The sequence below is a fragment of the Wyeomyia smithii genome, chromosome 1 (assembly GCF_029784165.1).
Source record: "Wyeomyia smithii strain HCP4-BCI-WySm-NY-G18 chromosome 1, ASM2978416v1, whole genome shotgun sequence".
NCBI lineage: Eukaryota > Metazoa > Arthropoda > Insecta > Diptera > Culicidae > Wyeomyia > Wyeomyia smithii.
The window spans coordinates 10621850-10640933 of NC_073694.1; the positions used below are offsets into that span (position 1 = coordinate 10621850).

General features: G+C 38.3%; 3 protein-coding genes across 7 annotated transcripts in view; all 3 read right to left on the bottom strand.

The window, feature by feature from the left end:
• Positions 1 to 364: 364 nt before the first annotated feature.
• Positions 365 to 1906, bottom strand: LOC129717451 (innexin inx2-like). Its single transcript, XM_055667350.1, has 3 exons — positions 1532 to 1906; positions 1286 to 1477; positions 365 to 1214 (listed from the first exon to the last, which is right to left on the bottom strand). The coding sequence occupies exons 1-3, from the start codon at positions 1779 to 1781 to the stop codon at positions 499 to 501; spliced, it is 1158 nt and encodes a 385-aa protein (XP_055523325.1). The 5' UTR covers positions 1782 to 1906; the 3' UTR covers positions 365 to 498.
• A 1869-nt stretch (positions 1907 to 3775) lies between these two features.
• Positions 3776 to 4414, bottom strand: LOC129716562 (uncharacterized). The gene has a single exon (XM_055666395.1). The coding sequence runs from the start codon at positions 4412 to 4414 to the stop codon at positions 3776 to 3778; it is 639 nt and encodes a 212-aa protein (XP_055522370.1).
• Positions 4415 to 17730: 13316 nt separating this feature from the next.
• Positions 17731 to 19084, bottom strand: part of LOC129722405 (integrin alpha-PS2) — a 180590-nt gene continuing 179236 nt past the window's right edge. For all 5 annotated transcript variants that reach the window (XM_055675850.1, XM_055675813.1, XM_055675822.1 and 2 more), the window contains one exon: positions 17731 to 19056. In XM_055675850.1, the coding sequence (XP_055531825.1) occupies positions 18964 to 19056 (93 nt within the window). In that variant the 3' untranslated portion in view covers positions 17731 to 18963. The remainder of the gene's footprint in view (positions 19057 to 19084) is intronic.

A 19084-nucleotide genomic window follows, 5' to 3' on the forward strand; every position in this document is an offset into this window, starting at 1 on the left:
TACGGACTTTCTCAGGCAACGCCATCTGCCCATTACTAGAGTAAAATTTTCGAGCAGTTTTAAAGCGGCAAAGTACTGTGCCTGTGGATTCAAATTTTTCCGCTAGACGCTCAATCGTTGATCTGGCAGAACGAATTTCGGTAGTATGAGATGATGGAGATGCCGTTAGTAGTATACCGGATGCGCTACACAACGCACTACTTTCGATATTAGGTTGTAATGCACGGCATGAGAAAATTCGATTGTCGAGAACTCCAACTCTCATCTGAATGGATAATATTCACTTGGCGCAAAAACAGGGAGGGTTAGAAATAAAAAACGCAACGATAAACTAAGTTCATCAACATCAGTCAGTTTTACTTCTATCAGAACTTTAATAGGAGGTTTAATCTGTTAATTAAACATTTGCTACTGTTGTCGCCAATAATAAACCAGTAACTATTTCTCTACTAGGCAAAAACAAACCTTGTTAATTAGAAAATAGATAATAAGAAAAAATTAAATAGTAATTTCACTTTCCGTTGTATTCACTTCCATTTCCACTTGGACCGGTTGCTCCAAACTTTGTTTCGAAAGACCGTTCAAGGATTCTTGCTTGGTTAAGCCGATTACAATGTCCTCCATAACATCTTGATTGATGTTTTTAGACATTTGATACAGCATGAACCATTGACCGAAGTTAGCTTCACGTACAAGTCTCTGCACCCTGCCGTAGCTGATCGAACCCAACTGAAAGTAGAGCAGCTTTTCCCGAACGCACTGGCAGCTTAGTTGAAACATCCTGAAAATAATCTGCATTCCGGAAATCACCGCTAGGCAGATGAACCATAGCCAAAGAAAGGCGAATATCTTCTCGTTAACAATATTCTGCGGCAACAGACACAGAGCGTCGTGATTTTGCGTACTTCCACTGGGACCAACGGTTGAAAATTCACATTTCGCTATTTTTGGGAAGACCAGCGAGTTGTGAGTCATCCATGTGTCCATATCTAGCGTCATGAGAGCCTGCATAGCCGGCTGATAATTATACCAAAATCCAGTGATGATGAAATTCAATAGTAACATGTTCAGAAGCACCAAAGCGAAGTTCAGCAACTCGCAGAAAATAAACAGGTACGCGTACTTCAATTGCTTACTACGAGGCTCCTGTCTTAAATAGTGCAAAGTGCGCCGCTTCCTCTTCGTTGTCCAGGCGTCCGGGGGAAAAATGGATGCTAGATTGGGTGATATTTTCACGAATTTTGGTATAATTTTAAACAAAATAACTTATATCGGGGCAACTTACTTAAACCGGAGCACAATGTCGCCATCCGGCATCCTTCAAAGCATCGCCAGAGATGCTTAGGAAGAGACAATAAAAATGCTTGTATGGTCAATAAAAAAGAAACCCATTGGTAGTATTTTTGGTACACCCGTTGTTCCTTAGGGATTTGTCCCATTTTTCGGCCAATTTTTACGAAATCCCATTTGGCATCAACTGAAAAAGAAGTCGTCCAGTTTCATCTTACCAAAAACCTATTACAAAGCTTACCAAATTGAGGATCTTTGCTTATGTAAGTGCCCAGTGTCCAACAGTAGCTATTTATGCTTGACTTTATCGCAGAGGATCCACTGGTAATGCAGTCAATCGGTTCCCCAAAATAGGCACGTGCGGACAGCAGAATTGTTGAGAAAATTAGCACATACAGAGTGGCACGGCTGTGTAAACGCCATACTGTATTGGTGGTGTCCACAGGCTTCACCTGTAGCATCTCACGCAACGAGTTTGTGAGACCAATCATTTTGTGGAGGAAAGGAAATAACTTTTACTTTCTACTGTACTCACAGTATACGTTTTTAATAGGTTTTAAACCGAAGCCGCTTAAACTGAACTAAGAGCAATAATAACTGTATTTTGCTGGTGGAAGAAAACTGCTAGAAAAAAAGAAGCAACAAAAACTACACAGAAAAATGAAAACACCCAAATATGCGTATTTGCAACGCAAATCAGCACTTTTGTGCGAGAAGCGAACTTTTAGATAAAGGCCTAAACACAATAGACCTTCCTATCTGCGCTAGTATTAGTGGTCGATTTCACTAATACAAGTTTAATTTTGGTTGCAAAAAATCAACACGCTGGTAGTAACAAAAAATTTCCTCCTGCCCCGAGCTTTTATTCAAGTTGTAAGCCGATTTTAAGTTTTATTTCATCTGGTTTTCCACTAACACAAAGTTTGTTAATGTCGTTTTCGTTTTCGCGGTGTACTACACTCAAATGACACTTTTGACACCGAAAATGTTTTATTTGATTTTTCGTGTTACCCTTTTGCTGTCTCTCCCTACACTTTTTCTGTCACTGATGACACCCAAAAACGTCAAAAAAGCAGAGTGTGCTGTAGGAAGTTACCAACACATTCACACGTATGTGTCAAAACTGGTTTGTTTTGGTTTTCGTTCCACGTGGTAAAGTGTCAGGTAAATTTTTTCTCAGCAAATTTGCGAGAATGGAAACGAGACAAAATGACGAATGCGATAATGACCAAAACAAAACGAATTGACAGCTATCCCATTATTACGCATACCAATGCAATGACACTGAAAATGTTTTATTTGAAGCTGCAAAGTATAGCACGGAAAAAGTGTAGTACACCGCGAAAACGAAAACGACATAAAACAGGTAACACTAATGAACCAGGATTCATAAGTGAAATATTTTTCGAAATAGAATATCAGCTGATGTTTTTGGTGAAAACAAATCGATTTTATTAGAATACAGACTAAGCCTGTATTGGTGAGATCTTGCGTAGAAAGCTCTATAGAGCTTTCTTCTCCAGATCTCACCAATACAGGCTTAGTCTTATTCTAATAAAATCGATTTGTTTTCAACCAAAAAATCAGCTGATATTCAATTTCGAAAAATATTTCACTTATGAATCCTAGTTCAGTAGTGTTACCTGTTTTAACAAACTTTGTTTTAAGAGAAAAATAGATGAAATAAAACTAAAAATCGGCTTACAACTTGAATAAAAGTTCGGAGCAAGAGGAAATTTTTTGTTACCACCAGCGTGTTGATTACTTGCAACCAAAAATAAAACTTGTATTAGTGAAATCGACCACTAATAATAGCGCAAATAGGAAGGTCTATGGATACGCTGCGGTTGCGTTTGCGGCAATTTGACAGTTAGCCCATATATTTTTTGTCAAATTAACGTCAACGCAACGCAAACGCCATTGTGCCTGGGCCTGGTAGTGATTTCTCGCGTAACTTTTCAAAAGGGTCTAAGTAACATTGAGATGATATCGCGGATATCATGTTAGAAAACCAGGAGACTATAGACCTTCCTATCTGCGCTAGTATTAGTGGTCGATTTCACTAATACAAGTTTTATTTTTGGTTGCAAGTAATCAACACGCTGGTGGTAACAAAAAATTTCCTCCTGCCCCGAACTTTTATTCAATTTGTCAGCCGATATTTAGTTCACTTTCATCTGTTTTTCCACTAAAACAAAGTTTGTTAAAACAGGTAACACTAATGAACTAGGATTCATAAGTGAAATATTTTTCGAAATTGAATATCAGCTGATTTTTTGGTTGAAAACAAATCAAATTCATAAGTATTGAGGAATCTTGTAGTGGCTTGAAAAAATACGAGTTTCAAGTAACGAACAAGCTATATATTTAAAACACGTCTTGTGTGGCTGAAGTACAAGTTAGAATTGATTTGTTAGGAAAAAATAATACTCCGTGGTATCTAAGTTAGTTATGACAACGACGATTGCTACGTTAACACCCCTTCTCAATCGGCCATTCCTATTTGGCAGGATATTTCTCCTAAACGCTTGGAATCCAAAGGCTTAGTGAACATGCCGGCTAACTGGTATTTAGTTGCTACGTGTTCGATCCTCAATCGTCCATTCGCAATGTGGTCACGCAGGAAATGATGCTTGATATCAATATGTTTTGACCGCTTTGATTCAAAATTTCGCGCCATCCCAATACAACCTTGGTTGTCTTCAAAAATAATGAAGGCTTCATCCTTCTTCTTCAGTTCTAAGTCCTCTAGTACACCAGCTATCCAGATTCCTTCTGATACTGCAGAGCTAACAGCCACGTACTCTGCTTCGCTGGATGATGTGGAAACTGTTGTTTGCTTCTTGCTTGACCAAGACACTAGATTTCCAAACACCTTGAACGCATATCCGCTTACAGATTTTCTATCCACGGTATCCGATGCCCAGTCGGCGTCTGCATACCCGACCAGTGGCTCAGCTTCAGCGTATTTCTTGTATTCTAAGCATTTAGTTTTAGTACCTTTCAGATAACGGACCAATCGTTTCAAGCTCTGCCAGTGTGCTCTAGATGGATTTTGTTGGAATCGTCCCAGAAAACCCACAGGAAAACACACGTCCGGTCTGGTACAAAGCATGATGTACATAATTGTACCCAACAGTTCACGGTATGGTTAGTTGGTTCTTTCGTCATCACCAGACAGCATCATTCCTCTTTCCATGGGAGTTTTAATTGGATTACACTCCGACATTTGGAACCGCACCAACAACTTTTCAACATTTGTAGCTTGAGACAAACGCATAGTTCCTTCTTTATTGAGGTCCAGTTTCACTCCTAAAAAGTGAGTAGCTTCTCCACAATCCAACATGGCGAATATTGACATCAGTTGCTTCTTTAGTCCGATAATAGACATCTGCCTTCTTCCAACAATAAGCAGATCATCTACATAGAGTACGATGTAGATCTCGTCTTCCGGACGAATTCTTGTATACAGGCAGTAATCGTGCATTGATCGTTTGAAACCTAGCTCCAATAGTTTCTGGTTGAACTTCTCATTCCAACAACGGGGGATTGTTTTAGTCCGTATAGAGATTTGATCAATCTGCACACAGTATTTGGTGGTGATTTGACTCCATCCGGAACTACCATGAAAATCGTCTCCTTCAATTCTCCATGCAGAAACGCTGTTTTTACGTCCATTTGGTGGAACACAAAACCTTGTTGGATACCAGCTGCTAAAACGATCCTTATTGTGGTTGACTTGGCAACTGGAGCAAGAATTTCGTCATAATCCAGTCCAGGTTTCTGCTGGAATCCTTTGACTACCAGTCGGACCTTGCATCGAACTGGTTTACCGTCAGCATTCTCCTTCACTCGAAAAATCCATTTTGACTGCAGCGGTTTGACTCCTGGTGGACAGCCCGTGAAACGCCATACGTTATTTTTCTTCATGGAATGAAGTTCGTCTTCTACGGCCTCCAACCACGCATCCCGGTCAGGTCGATTTTCGATCTCATGAAACGTCTCGGGCGCATCTAGTGGAAAGGAACTGCCAGAAGTTGCTCTGTACCCAGTCAAATAGTCAAATAACTTACCGGGTAGTCGGCGCTCCCGTCTGCTATTCCTTGACAATTCTTGCTGTCTATCTGTGTGCAGAGGGAGCGCGCCGTCCACAGTTGTATCTGATTCAGGTTCACTTTCATGAGCATCAGTCTGCTTACGATCAGTAGAAATAGTGACATTCCCAACATCATTTTTATCTTCAATTTCATTTTCATCATCGGTGATAGGTTCAGCTTCATTTTCCCCTTCTTGCTCGAAGGGGAACCCAACAAGTAACGGAACATCAGACTTTGGCATCTTCTCGGCAGCAAAGGGAAACGAGCCTTCATCGAACTTTACATCTCTTGCAATGGTCACCTTTCTCGTCTTCCTGTCCCAAAGGCGATAGCCGTTTTGAGCATACCCGATTATCATCATTTCACGACTTTTGGGGTCTAGTTTCTTTCGTTGCTGCGACGGTATCCACACAAAACATTTGCATCCGAAGATCCGCAATTTGTCCAAATTTGGCTTGCGATTAAACCACATTTCTGCTGGAGAAACACCACTCGGCAAGGCTGACGTTGGACTACGTTTGAGGAGATGGACGCACGCTAGAGCCGCCTCAGACCATAAATACTTTGGAACCATTGAGTCGATGAGCACGAAACGAATTCTCTCTACTAAGGTTCGGTTGAACCTCTCCGCTACACCATTTTGTTGTGGGGTATAGGCTACCGTGGGTTCGACTTGAATGCCCTTCTGCTTGTAGTAGTTTTCCTGATTCGTCGAAAAATACTCCCTCCCTTGATCCACGGTCATTCGAGATATTGACTTGCCAATCATTGCAGTAACAGTTGCTTCGTACTCTTGAAATCGGTCGAAAACTTCAGATTTCCTTTTCAGCAGATAAATCATTCCGAAGTGACTGTAGTCATCTATGAAACTGACAAAATAACGGGATCCGTCCCATGCCGGTGGATCAATGGGACCACAGACGTCTGAGTGGATTCTTTCAAGGGGGCGAGTTGCACGATTTCTTGTGCCACTGAAGGGATCTCTACACTGCTTGCCTTGGATACATGGTTCACAAGTACCGATCTTTGGAGCCTTGTTTATTCCTTTCAATAGACCTTGTCGGGCCATTGATTCCAGACCATGTTGACTGATGTGTCCCAAACGGCGATGCCACAACTTGCCGGTTTCCACGTCGCATGCATTTGCACAATGGTTCTCCGCTGATAGCTCTAGTTTGAACAAGTTTCCGCTTGGTTTACCAGTTGCCAAAATATTTCCGTTCTTCTTCAGGACTGCTGAGTCTCCAAAAAACGTAACGGTTATACCGGCTCTCGTCATTTTCTTGACCGACATCAAATTTTCTCGCAGGTCTGGTACCAGCAAAACGTTCTTGATGTTGAACTGCACACCTTGGTTACTCAAAGCGTTGATATCACCGATTTTTTCAGCTCTCATAGTCTGGCCTTCCTTTGCAACTTTGATTTCAACTGGATAGTCCAGCTTACGCAAGGATGCGAAAATGGACTTGTCGCTCACCAGGTGGTCGCTACAGCCCGAATCCAGCTTAAAAACGATTTTTCCAGGTTTTGTCCGTTCGCCTCGTTCAACATCTGCCATGAAACTCACCGAGCTCTTTACCACAGAATTCGCTTCGCTTTTCTGCTGACGACAATCCTTTTTGAAATGTCCCCGCTTGCCACATCCATGGCATTTTCCGTTGAATTTCGGTTGCTTTTTCTGTTTATGCCCTGAAAACGCTGCAGGTTTTTGAAGTAGAATACTTCTCTCAGGAAGTTCGGCTACATAGGGATGTGAAATGAAAATCTAAAACCGAAAAAAGTGAAAAATATGTCCAATTTCAAATGCTAATAAATCGGTTAGTATTCGATGGATTTCCTTCGTTCTTGCAGCAATAGATTGGAAAATCTTCTAAGATTCTTCTCAACAGAAGATAATTGTAATTTTATTATTCACACTATTGTACTATTGAAATTAGTGAAGCCTTGTCAAAACGAAAAATTCGACCTCTGATTGGTCGTTATATGATTGCTTCCCAAGCACGGTCGACAGAATCATATACCTTGCAATTGAAAACATGCTATTTGGCCTATATGAGAGCCTGTTTCAGCCGAAGCCGCTCAAATTAGTTCTAGACAGCGACAACAGCCGTCATCCTTCCTTAGCAGCAGCACTAGCCCTGTGGTTGGTCACCACGTCTCAGGAGCAGCGCGGTTCTTCTCAGCGTGTGTTGCCAGACTGCCATTATTCCCCCCGTGTTGGGGCAGCATGAAGATTGCCATCAAGAAATCCAATTTCGAACATCAAAATGCCTTTTTCAAGGCAAATAAACAAGTCATTGAAAGTTAATGATTTTTGACAACGCAAGCAAGCATTCTGAGTTGGATCCTAGCAATTCAAATCTGCGATCAGCAACCGATTTTGAACCGCAAAATATCTTTTTCAAGGCAAATAAACAAGTAATTGAAGGTTAATAATTTTCTGGCATCAACACAAGCAGACGTTCTGTGCGGGGTGCAGTCAAATTCTATTGTAGTTGTCTAATTTCTACTTTATTTAGTAAACCCCCCACTGTAGGGGCAGCGCAAAGGCTGCGATCAGCATAACCAAAGACAAAGGCTTCTGCCATGGTGAACGCGAACGCGAGCGATGGGGCGAGAAACTTGCCGTAGGTAAATAAACATGTCTCTTTACGGCTGTTCGGCATTCTGGATTTTGGCAATCAAAACTTCTGCTGGCTGTCTGATTTTCAGTGTGAAAACAGCCTTCAACTTTGTTGTCAAGAGTTGACTACGGTTTGGTGATATTGTTTGAGTTAAATGTTTACAAAATTTTACAATATTCCTCTTTCTCCCATTCAATAAAACAGGTAATACAATGCATCGTCATACACAAGTTCACCATAACTCCCGCTATCGGCGTAACACAGAGATGCAATCAGCGTCATATCCTATTTCAAATTCAACAACAAACTGTCCTCTTTAGGACAACCAAACAAATAAATTGAAGATTTAATATTTTCTCGTTCTGAGCTTTAACCAAAAGTTAATTATCTTATTTTGAATTCACATGTACATTAGACTGGGACACAGTTGTATGGGAAAAAAGCGTTGGTGTAATTTTTTCGTTCCCATGCACTTTTCGTGTTCCTTATGGGTCCTGTAACAACTGTGTAACTTTTCAGATCGATCGGTGGAACCCCTGATTTGCGCCCGATTTTTAAAGTTTCCATACGATTTTATATGGGAAAATCCACTTTTTCAAAACTTATCCTCTAGAAATTTCCAGTTGGCTCCTAAAAATATACCAATACATGATATTTGTAGAAAATTTTCCTGGGAATAATTCTCCAGAAGACTGTCAGTCGCTACAAAATTTGTAGAAAAAGTTATTCATCTTAAACTGATCGAATGTCTGACGAACGGCTCAACATTGATTTTTTCCAGCAACACTGCTGCAGCATGCTGCTGTTTCAAACTCAAAAACGTGATGAGAAACAGTTTCGCGTAGAATTAAGCTTGAAAGCGTGATTTTTTGCTCATAGTATCTTCGGAGAAAATGTTTAGAATATCAATCCCTATATTTTGATAGTATTCGTTGTGTGATTTATACCCCTAAAAGTGCGAAATCAGCTTTCTAAACAACCCTACGTAGTGAAAAACATTTTCGTTTGTAGGATTAAGCTTGGAGGTATGATATTTTGCTCACGTTATCTTCATTATCGGAGAGCTTGCTTAAAATATTAAGTATCAAGTTTTAATTTAGATTGATTACTCCCCCTCAAAGAGGGAAATAAGCTGTCTAAACACCCACATCGGATGACAATTTTTGGTTCTGGTGCCAATTTAATAGATCATACCCTGGTATCTTTCAGAAAGGAGTTTGGTAGTTACATAGCTACAATTTGTGCAGATACATGGCCAGCAGGTCACTACGAACCACCGTAAATGAAGTCTATTGAAAAAGAGAAAAAGAGAGTATTGATCTTTGGACGGGATGTTGGTTGGCGGGCATCGAGGTGGGCCGCTGAAAGATCCGAAACAACTGGAAAAGGGTAGGTTTTCGAAGTTTTTCTTTAGCTCCCCGTGTTGATTGCAAACCGCTGTCTGTTGAAAATATAATCATCTTTGGCTCAAACTTAATTTTTTATTACTGATAATTCTGCTAACAAACACACCACGCAGGGCTATTCGTATTACCCTCCGTCGCTAGCTAAAGAAAGAACACCGGAGAGTCATTCGTTTTTTAACTTTTTTAACTTCGGCACATGAAGCAATCGAGGGCTTGCAGTTTCGGTGAACACACAAGCATTGGTCGCCACGACGAGATCGACAATGATATAATAATGGATAGCTTGACGGTAGTCATCGTATACAACCACCTGCAATATTTTTTTCATATTTACTTTTGTAATATGAAGCGTTTGAAAAAACACGTATCAGTAAGCTAGGGCTCACGAAGTCGGGAACACTCGGGCCTGTGTCAGCCGAAGCTGGCTGTTTTATTTAGAACACTGTGGGTTTCCGTTTTGTATAAGCACTGAAGGGCAATGAAAATACCCTCCATGGTATCGCTTGAAACACACACGCAGTGGTGTGGTGGGTTTGGACATGCCTGGTTTCAAATGGCATTTGCTTGTTGACCGAGATCTACGTCACAATCCAAACACCTGCTTCCTTTTACCTTTTTTCGCTACTAGAACAGACGAATGTCTTCTTCTTCCTCACCTGTGTATATCTCATTGGTTCGTAGTGACCGGCTGGCCATGTATCTGCGCAAATTGTAGCTATGTATCTACTAAACTCGTTTCTAAAAGACACCTGGGTATGATCTATTAAATTTGCAAGTTGTCACACGACGTGGGTGTTTAGAAAGCTTATTTCTTTTATTTAGGGGGAGTAATCAATCTACATTAAAACTTGATAGTTAATGTTCTAAGCAAGCTCTTCGATAATGAAGATAACGTGAGCAAAATATCATACCTTCAAGCTTAATCCTATACGAAAATGTTTTTCACTACGTAGGAGTGTTTAGAAAGCTGATTTCTCACTTCTAGGGGTATAAATCACACAACGAATACTATCAAAATATGGGGATTGATATTCTAAGCATTTTCTCCGAAGATACTATGAGCAAAAAATCACGCTTTCAAGCTTAATTCTACGCGAAACTGTTTCTCATCACTTTGTTGAGTTTGAAACAGCAGCATGCTGCAGCAGTGTTGCTGGAAAAATTCAATGTTGAGCCGTTCGTCAGACATTCGATCAGTTTAAGGTGAATAACTTTTTCTACAAATTTTGTAGCGCCTTACAGTCTTCTGGAGAATTATTCCCAGGAAAATTTCCTACAAATATCATGTATTGGTATATTTTTAGGAGCCAACTGGAAATTTCTAGAGGATAAGTTTTGAAAAAGTGGATTTTCCCATATAAAATCGTATGGAAACTTCAAAAATCGGGCGCAAATCAGGGGTTCCACCGATCGATCTGAAAAGTTACACAGTTGTTACAGGACCCATAAGGAACACGAAAAGTGCATGGGAGCTAATATTTATTTTTTGTCCCACCCTAATGTACATATACTCTGACTGTTGAAACTTGTTTGCGCCGCAAAGAGTTTGTTCTTTTCCTGTTCAGTGAGGTGGTATTTATATGTGCAAACTTAAATTGAGTAATACTTCAACTTCATTTGCACAGAATTTTCAATACTGCCAATAAGCAGTCAACATTTAGTTACTAGGAAAAATGACTGACACGCAAGCAGCCGGGTTATCTTTCTTATAAAAGTATTCTACTTCAACCTTGCGGTCGTGGCTTTGCACACAACCCTCTTGTGATTTTCTTCTACTGATTCTTCTTGTCTATCTGAGCGCTTCAGCTCTTCTGCCAATAGCCTTTGCCTGACAAACTCCAGCGTTTGATCCTTTTCAGAAACATTTTCCAAAGCCGTTACAAGTGGGTCATATGTGTCTGGCAGAGTTAAGAAGAGTTGCGACACCAAATCTGCCTCGACCAGAGTAGCACCAGCAGTTTTCAACTTTCTAACGAGCCCATCGAATTCCAGAAAGTGACTTCTCATATCGGATCCGCTCTGCATGCGTAGCCGCGCTAACTGTTTCCGTATAAGAGTCTGATTGGCAACCGACTTCTATGCGTACCTTGCCTCCAAACCTTCCCACATCAGCTTTGTCGTTGTCTTCTCCCGGACGATCTCTAGACGGTCATCCGCCAGGCAGCTTACCAACAGTGCTTTTCCTTTCCGGTCTTTTTCAAAAAATTTAGACCTCTCAGTTGCTGCTTCCGGAGCAGCCTCCGTCAGCACTTCTGAGACACCCGCTGCTTCCAGGAATAGCTTGACACGGTAGCTCCAATTTTCATATCCACTAGCGTTTCCACGAAACTGCGTTATTCCGTGGGCCAGGTCCTTCTGTGTGGTGCCCATAACCTATTGAGGAATCTTGTAGTGGCTTGAAAAAATACGAGTTTCAAGTAACGAACAAGCTATATATTTAAAACACGTCTTGTGTGGCTGAAGTACAAGTTAGAATTGATTTGTTAGGAAAAAATAATACTCCGTGGTATCTAAGTTAGCTATGATAACGACGATTGCTACGTCAACAATAAGGATACACGATAAGCCTGTATTGGTGAGATCTGGCGTAGAAAGCTCCATAAACCTCAACATTTTGCCCGCACAATTTGATATTATCACCGAGCACGATAAAATAAATTACCGAGATTTCAACAGCTGAGATCTCGGCAAAAATCTCAGTAATACATCAAAACACCGAGATTCTGTAAAAGCAAAAAATCTAAAGCCTGTCAAACTTTAACGAGGTTCTCGGTAATGTTTTACCGAGATATTCGCGAATTTCAACTGTCAACTTCTTACGAGAATTTCGGTAAAATTAACTGAGGTACGTATTTTGCGATTTTTGTTCGTCAGATAACCCAAATATGATTAAAACGATTAAATATACAAAAATAATTTATTAATTACTAAGTCAACTGATTCAAATAAATATAGCTTTTGTAAAAACTAGAGTGTTGTATTGCTTCCAGGAAATAAAGTAACCTATGACTCAGCAACTTCCAGAGTTGGTAACCTACGAAATTGATTGGAGAAAGAATTGATCGTTTTCTTCAAATATTCTTTGCAGCAAAAAAAAACGAGATCTGAGAAAAAAAAAGTGTATACTCACTCAATATTTTAGTTAATCTGAACTTAGCAGATTTCTCCAGAATAATAATCAGCCGCAAAACCTACTCCTTTTCTTTCTACACCAAAACACGAAAAAAAACTGTTAGTGAAGCACTCGATATTTTGACAGTTCAGTTTCTCGGAATCTCGGTAAGAGTTTTATTCTGTTGGACGAAATCTCGGTTAAATGATGTCAGAGTTCCAGGATTCGGTATTTTAGCTCACTGAACTCGTAAATTTTCGGTTTTACGGATTTTTTCGGTAAAAAATTTACGGTATTCCGGTAAACACTTACGGTTTCCGATTTCTCAGTAATTTTCTTACTGAACAACGGTAAACTAAAATGTTGTCACTAGTTCGGTATTTTACTTTACCGAGAGAACATTATGCAGTTAAGTGTGTATGTTTTCTTCTTTGTCTATAATTTTTTTTATGCTGCGAAGAACATTCTAATAAATCTCCACGAATAGCTAAAATATTTGTTAGATAACAACACCTTTCTTACAAGACTTCCTTGGCCAAACGTAATCAGCCGGAAGAGAACGATTCACCTAATGATATCTAAATTGTGAAACAGATGTTGATCCCAAACTGAGCCAAGAATGACTAAAGAAAGTTTTTTTCTATTTCAGGAGTTCAAAAAAAAATACACAAAAAGAACTCAGAATAACTAAAAATGCTTTAAAAGACTAGAAAAGGGTAGAAATAACTTGATTCTAAATTGAGCTCTGATTGGCAAAACCGCATTTCTAAAGGCCGGAAAAAAACTGTTCCTAATTATGCTCAGAATGTTTTTTTTTTAAGGGGGGATTTGTTAGTAGCTTAAGTATTTATGATAAATATTAGTAAATAATGAGTATGTGTGTCCAATCACAAATGGTGACTTCTCAACACTGTTAGAAATTTGTAATTTTGATTGTTAGGATTTGTTTGCTTTCGCAATTAGGACTTATTATTCGTAGGGATTTAAACCTACTTGTCAGGAAAGGGGAAGTAAACTTACAACTAACTTAATTGCTAACTTATTGGCTATAAAGAGAGCTTATCGTAACAATTGAGGATTGCAACGATTTTTGTCGAAAATTGTTAATAATTTTATTTGACATAGCTTCTAATGGTTCAACACCAGTAAGTCTATGTAATTCGAGTGTACCAAACCAAGGAGGACGCTTCAAAATCATTTTCAGAATTTTATTCTGAATCCTTTGGAGCGTTTTCTTCCTTGTTGTACAGCAACTTGACCAGATCGGTACAGCATAAAGCATTGCTGGTCTAAAAATTTGTTTGTAAATCAAAAGTTTGTTCTTTAAACAAAGTTTAGAATTCCTGTTAATGAGAGGATATAAACATCTCGTATATTTGATGCACTTGGCTTGTATACTCTCAATGTGCTCTTTGAAAATAAGTTTTTTATCATAAATTAGTCCCAAGTACTTAACCTTGTCGGACCAACTTAAAATAACCCCATTCATCTTGACAACGTGATTATTGTTTGGCTTGAGGAAAGAAGCTCTAGGCTTATGCGGAAAAATTATCATTTGAGTTTTAGAAGCATTGGGAGAGATTTTCCACTTTTGCAAGTAGGAAGAAAGAATATCTAAACTTTTCTGCAATCGACTGCATATGACACGAAGACTTTTTCCCTTTACGGAAATGCTTGTGTCATCGCAGAACAATAACTTTGTGCATCCTGGAGGCAAATCAGGAAGATCTGAAGTGAACATGTTGTACAGGACTGGACCCAAGACTGAACCTTGAGGTACACCTGCTCTGACAGGAAATCTATCAGATTTTGAATTCTGATAGACAACCTGCAGAGTTCGATCAGTGAGATAATTTTTTAAAATTTTGATTAGGAAAATTGGAAAATTAAAAGTTTGCAATTTCGCAATCAAACCTTTATGCCAAACACTGTCGAATGCTTTTCCTATGTCTAAAAGAGCAGCTCCAGTGGAATAACCTTCAGATTTGTTAGCTCGTATCATATTAGTAACTCTGAGCAATTGATGAGTTGTGGAATGACCATGGCGAAATCCAAACTGTTCATTTGCAAAAATTGAATTTTAGTTGATGTGTGACATCATTCTGTTAAGAATAATTCTCTCAAACAGTTTACTTATTGAAGAAAGCAAACTGATTGGTCGATAACTTGAAACTTCAGCTGGGTTCTTATCCGGTTTTAAAATTGGAGTAATTTTTGCATTTTTCCATAATTTGGGAAAATATGCAATTTTGAAGCAGCAATTGAAAATTTTCACTAAAAATTCCATTGTGCTCTCAGGGAGATGTTTGATTAGTATATTAAAGATTCCATCGTCACCAGGTGCTTTCATATTTTTGAAATTTTTAATAATTGATTTAATCTCATTCAAGTTAGTTTCAATTATTTCTGCAGGTAAAAAAATCTGGGAAGAATTTAAATCAAATTGACGTGTGACTTCATTTTCAATTGGACTCACAAAATTCAAATTTGAGTTATGAACACTCTCAAACTGCTGAGCAAGTCTTTGAGCCTTTTGTTCATTGGATACAAGAAAACGTTCACCATCTTTTAAAACTGGAATAGGCTTTGAAGGTTTCTTAAGAATCTTCGACAGCTTCCAAAAAGGTTTTGAATATGGTTTCAATTTTTCAACTTTAGTCTCAAAATTTAGATTTCTCAGAAGAGTAAATTTATGTTTAATCTCTTTCTGTAAATCTTTATAAATAGTTTTAAAAACAGGGTCACGAGAACGTTGATATTGACGTCTGCGGACATTTTTCAAACGAATTAGAAGTTGAAGATTTTCGTCAATTATTGGTGAATCAAATTTCACTTGAGCCTTTGGAACAGAATAATTCCTGGCATCAACAATTGCACATTTTAATGCTTCCAAAGCGGAATCAATATTCACTTCGTTTTGCAAATCAAGCTCATGATTGAAATTTCTCTCAATATGAGTTTTGTAGCTTTCCCAATTAGCCTTGTTATAATTAAAAACAGAGCTCATAGGGTTTAAAACTGATTTATGTGATAAAGAAAAAGTTATTGGAAGATGGTCAGAATCAAAGTCAGCATGTGTGATCAAATCACTACATACATGACTTTGATCTGTCAGCACCAAATCAATTGTTGAAGGGTTTCTTACAGAAGAAAAGCATGTAGGACTATTCGGAGTCAAAATAGAATAGTATCCTGAAGAACAATCATTGAATAAAATTTTGCCATTGGAATTACTTTGAGAATTATTCCATGAACGATGTTTAGCGTTAAAATCGCCGATTATGAAAAATTTCGAACGATTTCTGGTGAGTTTTTGTAAATCACCTTTAAAATAGTTGCTCACCTTTTAGTTTATTGCTGCGGCAATAAATAAAATCCCAAGTTCAGTTTGAACTTCAATTCCCAAAGTTTCAATAACTTTCGTCTCAAGATGGGGAAGAGCACGATGTTTGATTCGGCGATGAATAACAATTGCAACTCCACCGCCGGAACCTTGAATCCTATCATATCTATGAACCACGTAATTGGGATCATATTTTAATTTTATGTTAGGCTTCAAAAATGTTTCAGTAATAATTGCAATATGCACATTATTTACTGTTAAAAAATTAAAAAGCTCATTCTCATTGGCCTTCAATGAGCGAGCATTCCAATTTAATATTTTAATTGTTTTATTTGAAATCATTGCTAAATTTTAAATTAGAAACAATTTTAATAGTAAAATTTGTGCCTATTTGAATGGCTTCAAACATTGATTTTGCCTGCAACATGGCGTTCATAAGATCGAACATTGCCTGTTGCAAAAAAGAAAGTTTACCTGCCGTAATAGGCCCCAGGCAGTTGACATTAGAAAAATATTTTCGGCAGCAATATTAGCTGGAGTAATAGGTGTACAATTATTTTCTAGTGTGTTTTGCTTACCCATATTAATCATTTTCGAACTACCAACACTAGGCGGTATAATGTTCGAACTACCTGTAACCTGTGCATATGTTAAACGGGTATGCAAAGGAGTAGGTAAACTATGCGTCACTGGTACGCTTGGAGAATTTTGTTTTGAAGTTGGTTTTAATTGAGAAATTGAATTTTGTTTACCTTGCCTTGCCTTAACAATTGCTAAACGGACTGGGCATTGATAAAAATATGCTCAGAATGTCGATAAAACCTTAGTAAAGGCATGTAAATCGCGAGAGAAATATCCTAAATTGAGGTTAGAGTGGCAAAAGATACTTCTAAAGACTCTAAAGTAACAGAATAGGAAATTATCTCAAATTGAGTTTAGTATAGTGAAAGAAAGCTTCTAAAAGCTCAATTATTAGTTACAGTATTAGTTAAGGTTTTATTTTGTATTACACTCTTTGACCAAGCCTCAAATAGGGTCCCGCTCCATTATTCATCTCAACAGCTAGGTGCACCTATATTCATTTTATTTCCCTCATTTGTCCAATTTCTACAAATTTTGAAAGTAAATCTTTTTGTTTCTAGATTTTGTCAAGAAGTTGAAAGTTTTACGTTGGGAATATGGTAAAATTTGACGATAAATTGATCAAAAGATGAGATGAATATAGGTACTGAGATGAATATAAGAGCGATTACCCTATTTGTCACTTTTGGACAGATAAAAATTTGATCAAAGAGAATTATTTGTTCACTTTCCGATTCCGGACAATCATTGTTGTAAAGATGTCAAATAAATTTGACCATTATGTCAAAAGGTCAAATATTTGACCATTGGTCAAAGAGTGTAATACCGGCTTAACAGTATCGCAAATCAGTTCCACCTTAAGTAAGTTAGGATCATTCTTCTGATAGACGTACAGAAGGACGAAATATTGTACCTTCGTTTTCGGTTTATTCTCCGGTTTGCGGCAGCAAGCTTCTAAGAAACAATTAAGCCTCATCGTCACAGAGAACCGATATTGGTGCCAACTCTTAAATGTACATAAATGGCATTCTTACCAGCTCTAACGGATACTCATTAAACCCTACTTTACTGGGCTGGGAAACTTCGTCTTCCTTCTGCTCAGGGTTTTCTATAAGAAGCAGTTTTTCACGTGGTTTGACTTAGATAAATTACCCTGCAGACTCACCATCTGATTATAGATTTTAATGCAGCGTATGGTCCAGTTAAGCAGTTTCACGTACAAGATGGCATACAGTCAATCAGATTTCGGCATTTCTAGGAGCGATAGAACAAATAATTACAGGTGTTATTAAACTGTTTTCTATATTTTCTTTTTCTTTCCATGCGGTTCGCTATTTCAAAAAGAATAAAAAAAATTATTTACACAGTCAACGGTTGACGGTTACCCTCTTTTTTTTCGGGTAAAATCGAACGAAACTAGGAGCGAATACATTATTAGACAGTTTAACTCGAAAATTATTAATTAGAATTATTGTATCGATACAGCGGTACGCTATACGAGCAGCAAAAAAAAGTTAAGTGACTAATCGTATGTTACACAGGTTTTGCTACACGGAACGGGTACTGTACACTACACATGCTATGGCTTGGCTAAACATATTTCGTTCGCAGTTTTTTTTTTTACTTTTCAAATTTATCATTGAGTAAAAACAAACAACAGCTTTGATTTCTATTCCACATTCGCAAATGGCACCAAAATTCATTAACATCGCGCTTGTTTTTTCGTCCCTCTCCTACTCTACCTCATAAATCAGATAATTTCCTAACAATAAATAACTACAATAAGGCATCTTTTTGTTGGTTTGTTTTTTTTTTTTTTGTTCGATCTAGATTCTATCTCTCAGCCACTTGTTCGGAGGTCTGTGCTCAAATCGTGTAAATATTGCATCTGGACTTTTTTTTTAAGGTTAGTTTTTTTCTCCGTCTGATAGTTAGTGTAATTAATTTTTGTTTGTCACTTTAATTGCACCTATTAGAGATGGGAGGTGTAAGAGAAGGTCAGATTCAAATTCAATTGACTAGTTAGCTCAAGTTTTTTAATTCGACTCGTGCAACATCGATGATGATGATGATGATAATAGTAGATGAGTAAGTTAGGTTAGAAATATGATGATGGACGACGACGCTTCGAGCAAGTCTAGGGTGGATATTGCTTTTCACTAGATTATTCAGTGGCAGGTTTCACTACTAAGTAAGGATTTAATCGTACTTCTACTTCTTGTTTCAGATCATTCGCGCGTTAGGTTGAGATTCTAGACGGTTTGCCGGGGGCGATTATAAATTATGCTTAAGTTGTACGAAAGTTAGTTAATACAATTCGATTTCGTCAGCAGCTCGCGGGAAACCAGGGAAAATCTCATCAAATTAACTGTTCCACCAGTTCGGCATCCTGGCCAGTTTCTAAGCGTTTCGATTGATTAAAACTTATCTTCGCTCGTTTTTTTTTTGTTCGAGCAGAAATTGGCATTTCACTAGAATCATCGAGATTTTTTCGTATTTTTCACTCGCCTCACAGATGTTCATCACCATGATAGTTGCCATTTCGATTCAGCGGCTGTCGCTCCTGCGAGTCTGTCGGTCGATTTCGGTTGAAGAAACCGCACTGGAAGTTGAAACAAAAAATTGCAATA

Bases quoted from the DNA above. Each gene is read 5' to 3' on its own strand.
- LOC129717451 (XM_055667350.1), bottom strand. From the start codon at position 1,781: ATGATTGGTCTCACAAACTCGTTGCGTGAGATGCTACAGGTGAAGCCT. The intron at 1,478-1,531 runs GTAAGCTTTGTA...CTTCTTTTTCAG, and splicing joins AAGCAAAGATCCTCAATTTG to TTGATGCCAAATGGGATTTC. The intron at 1,215-1,285 runs GTAAGTTGCCCC...CACCCAATCTAG, and splicing joins GACATTGTGCTCCGGTTTAA to CATCCATTTTTCCCCCGGAC.
- LOC129716562 (XM_055666395.1), bottom strand. From the start codon at position 4,414: ATGTACATCATGCTTTGTACCAGACCGGACGTGTGTTTTCCTGTGGGT.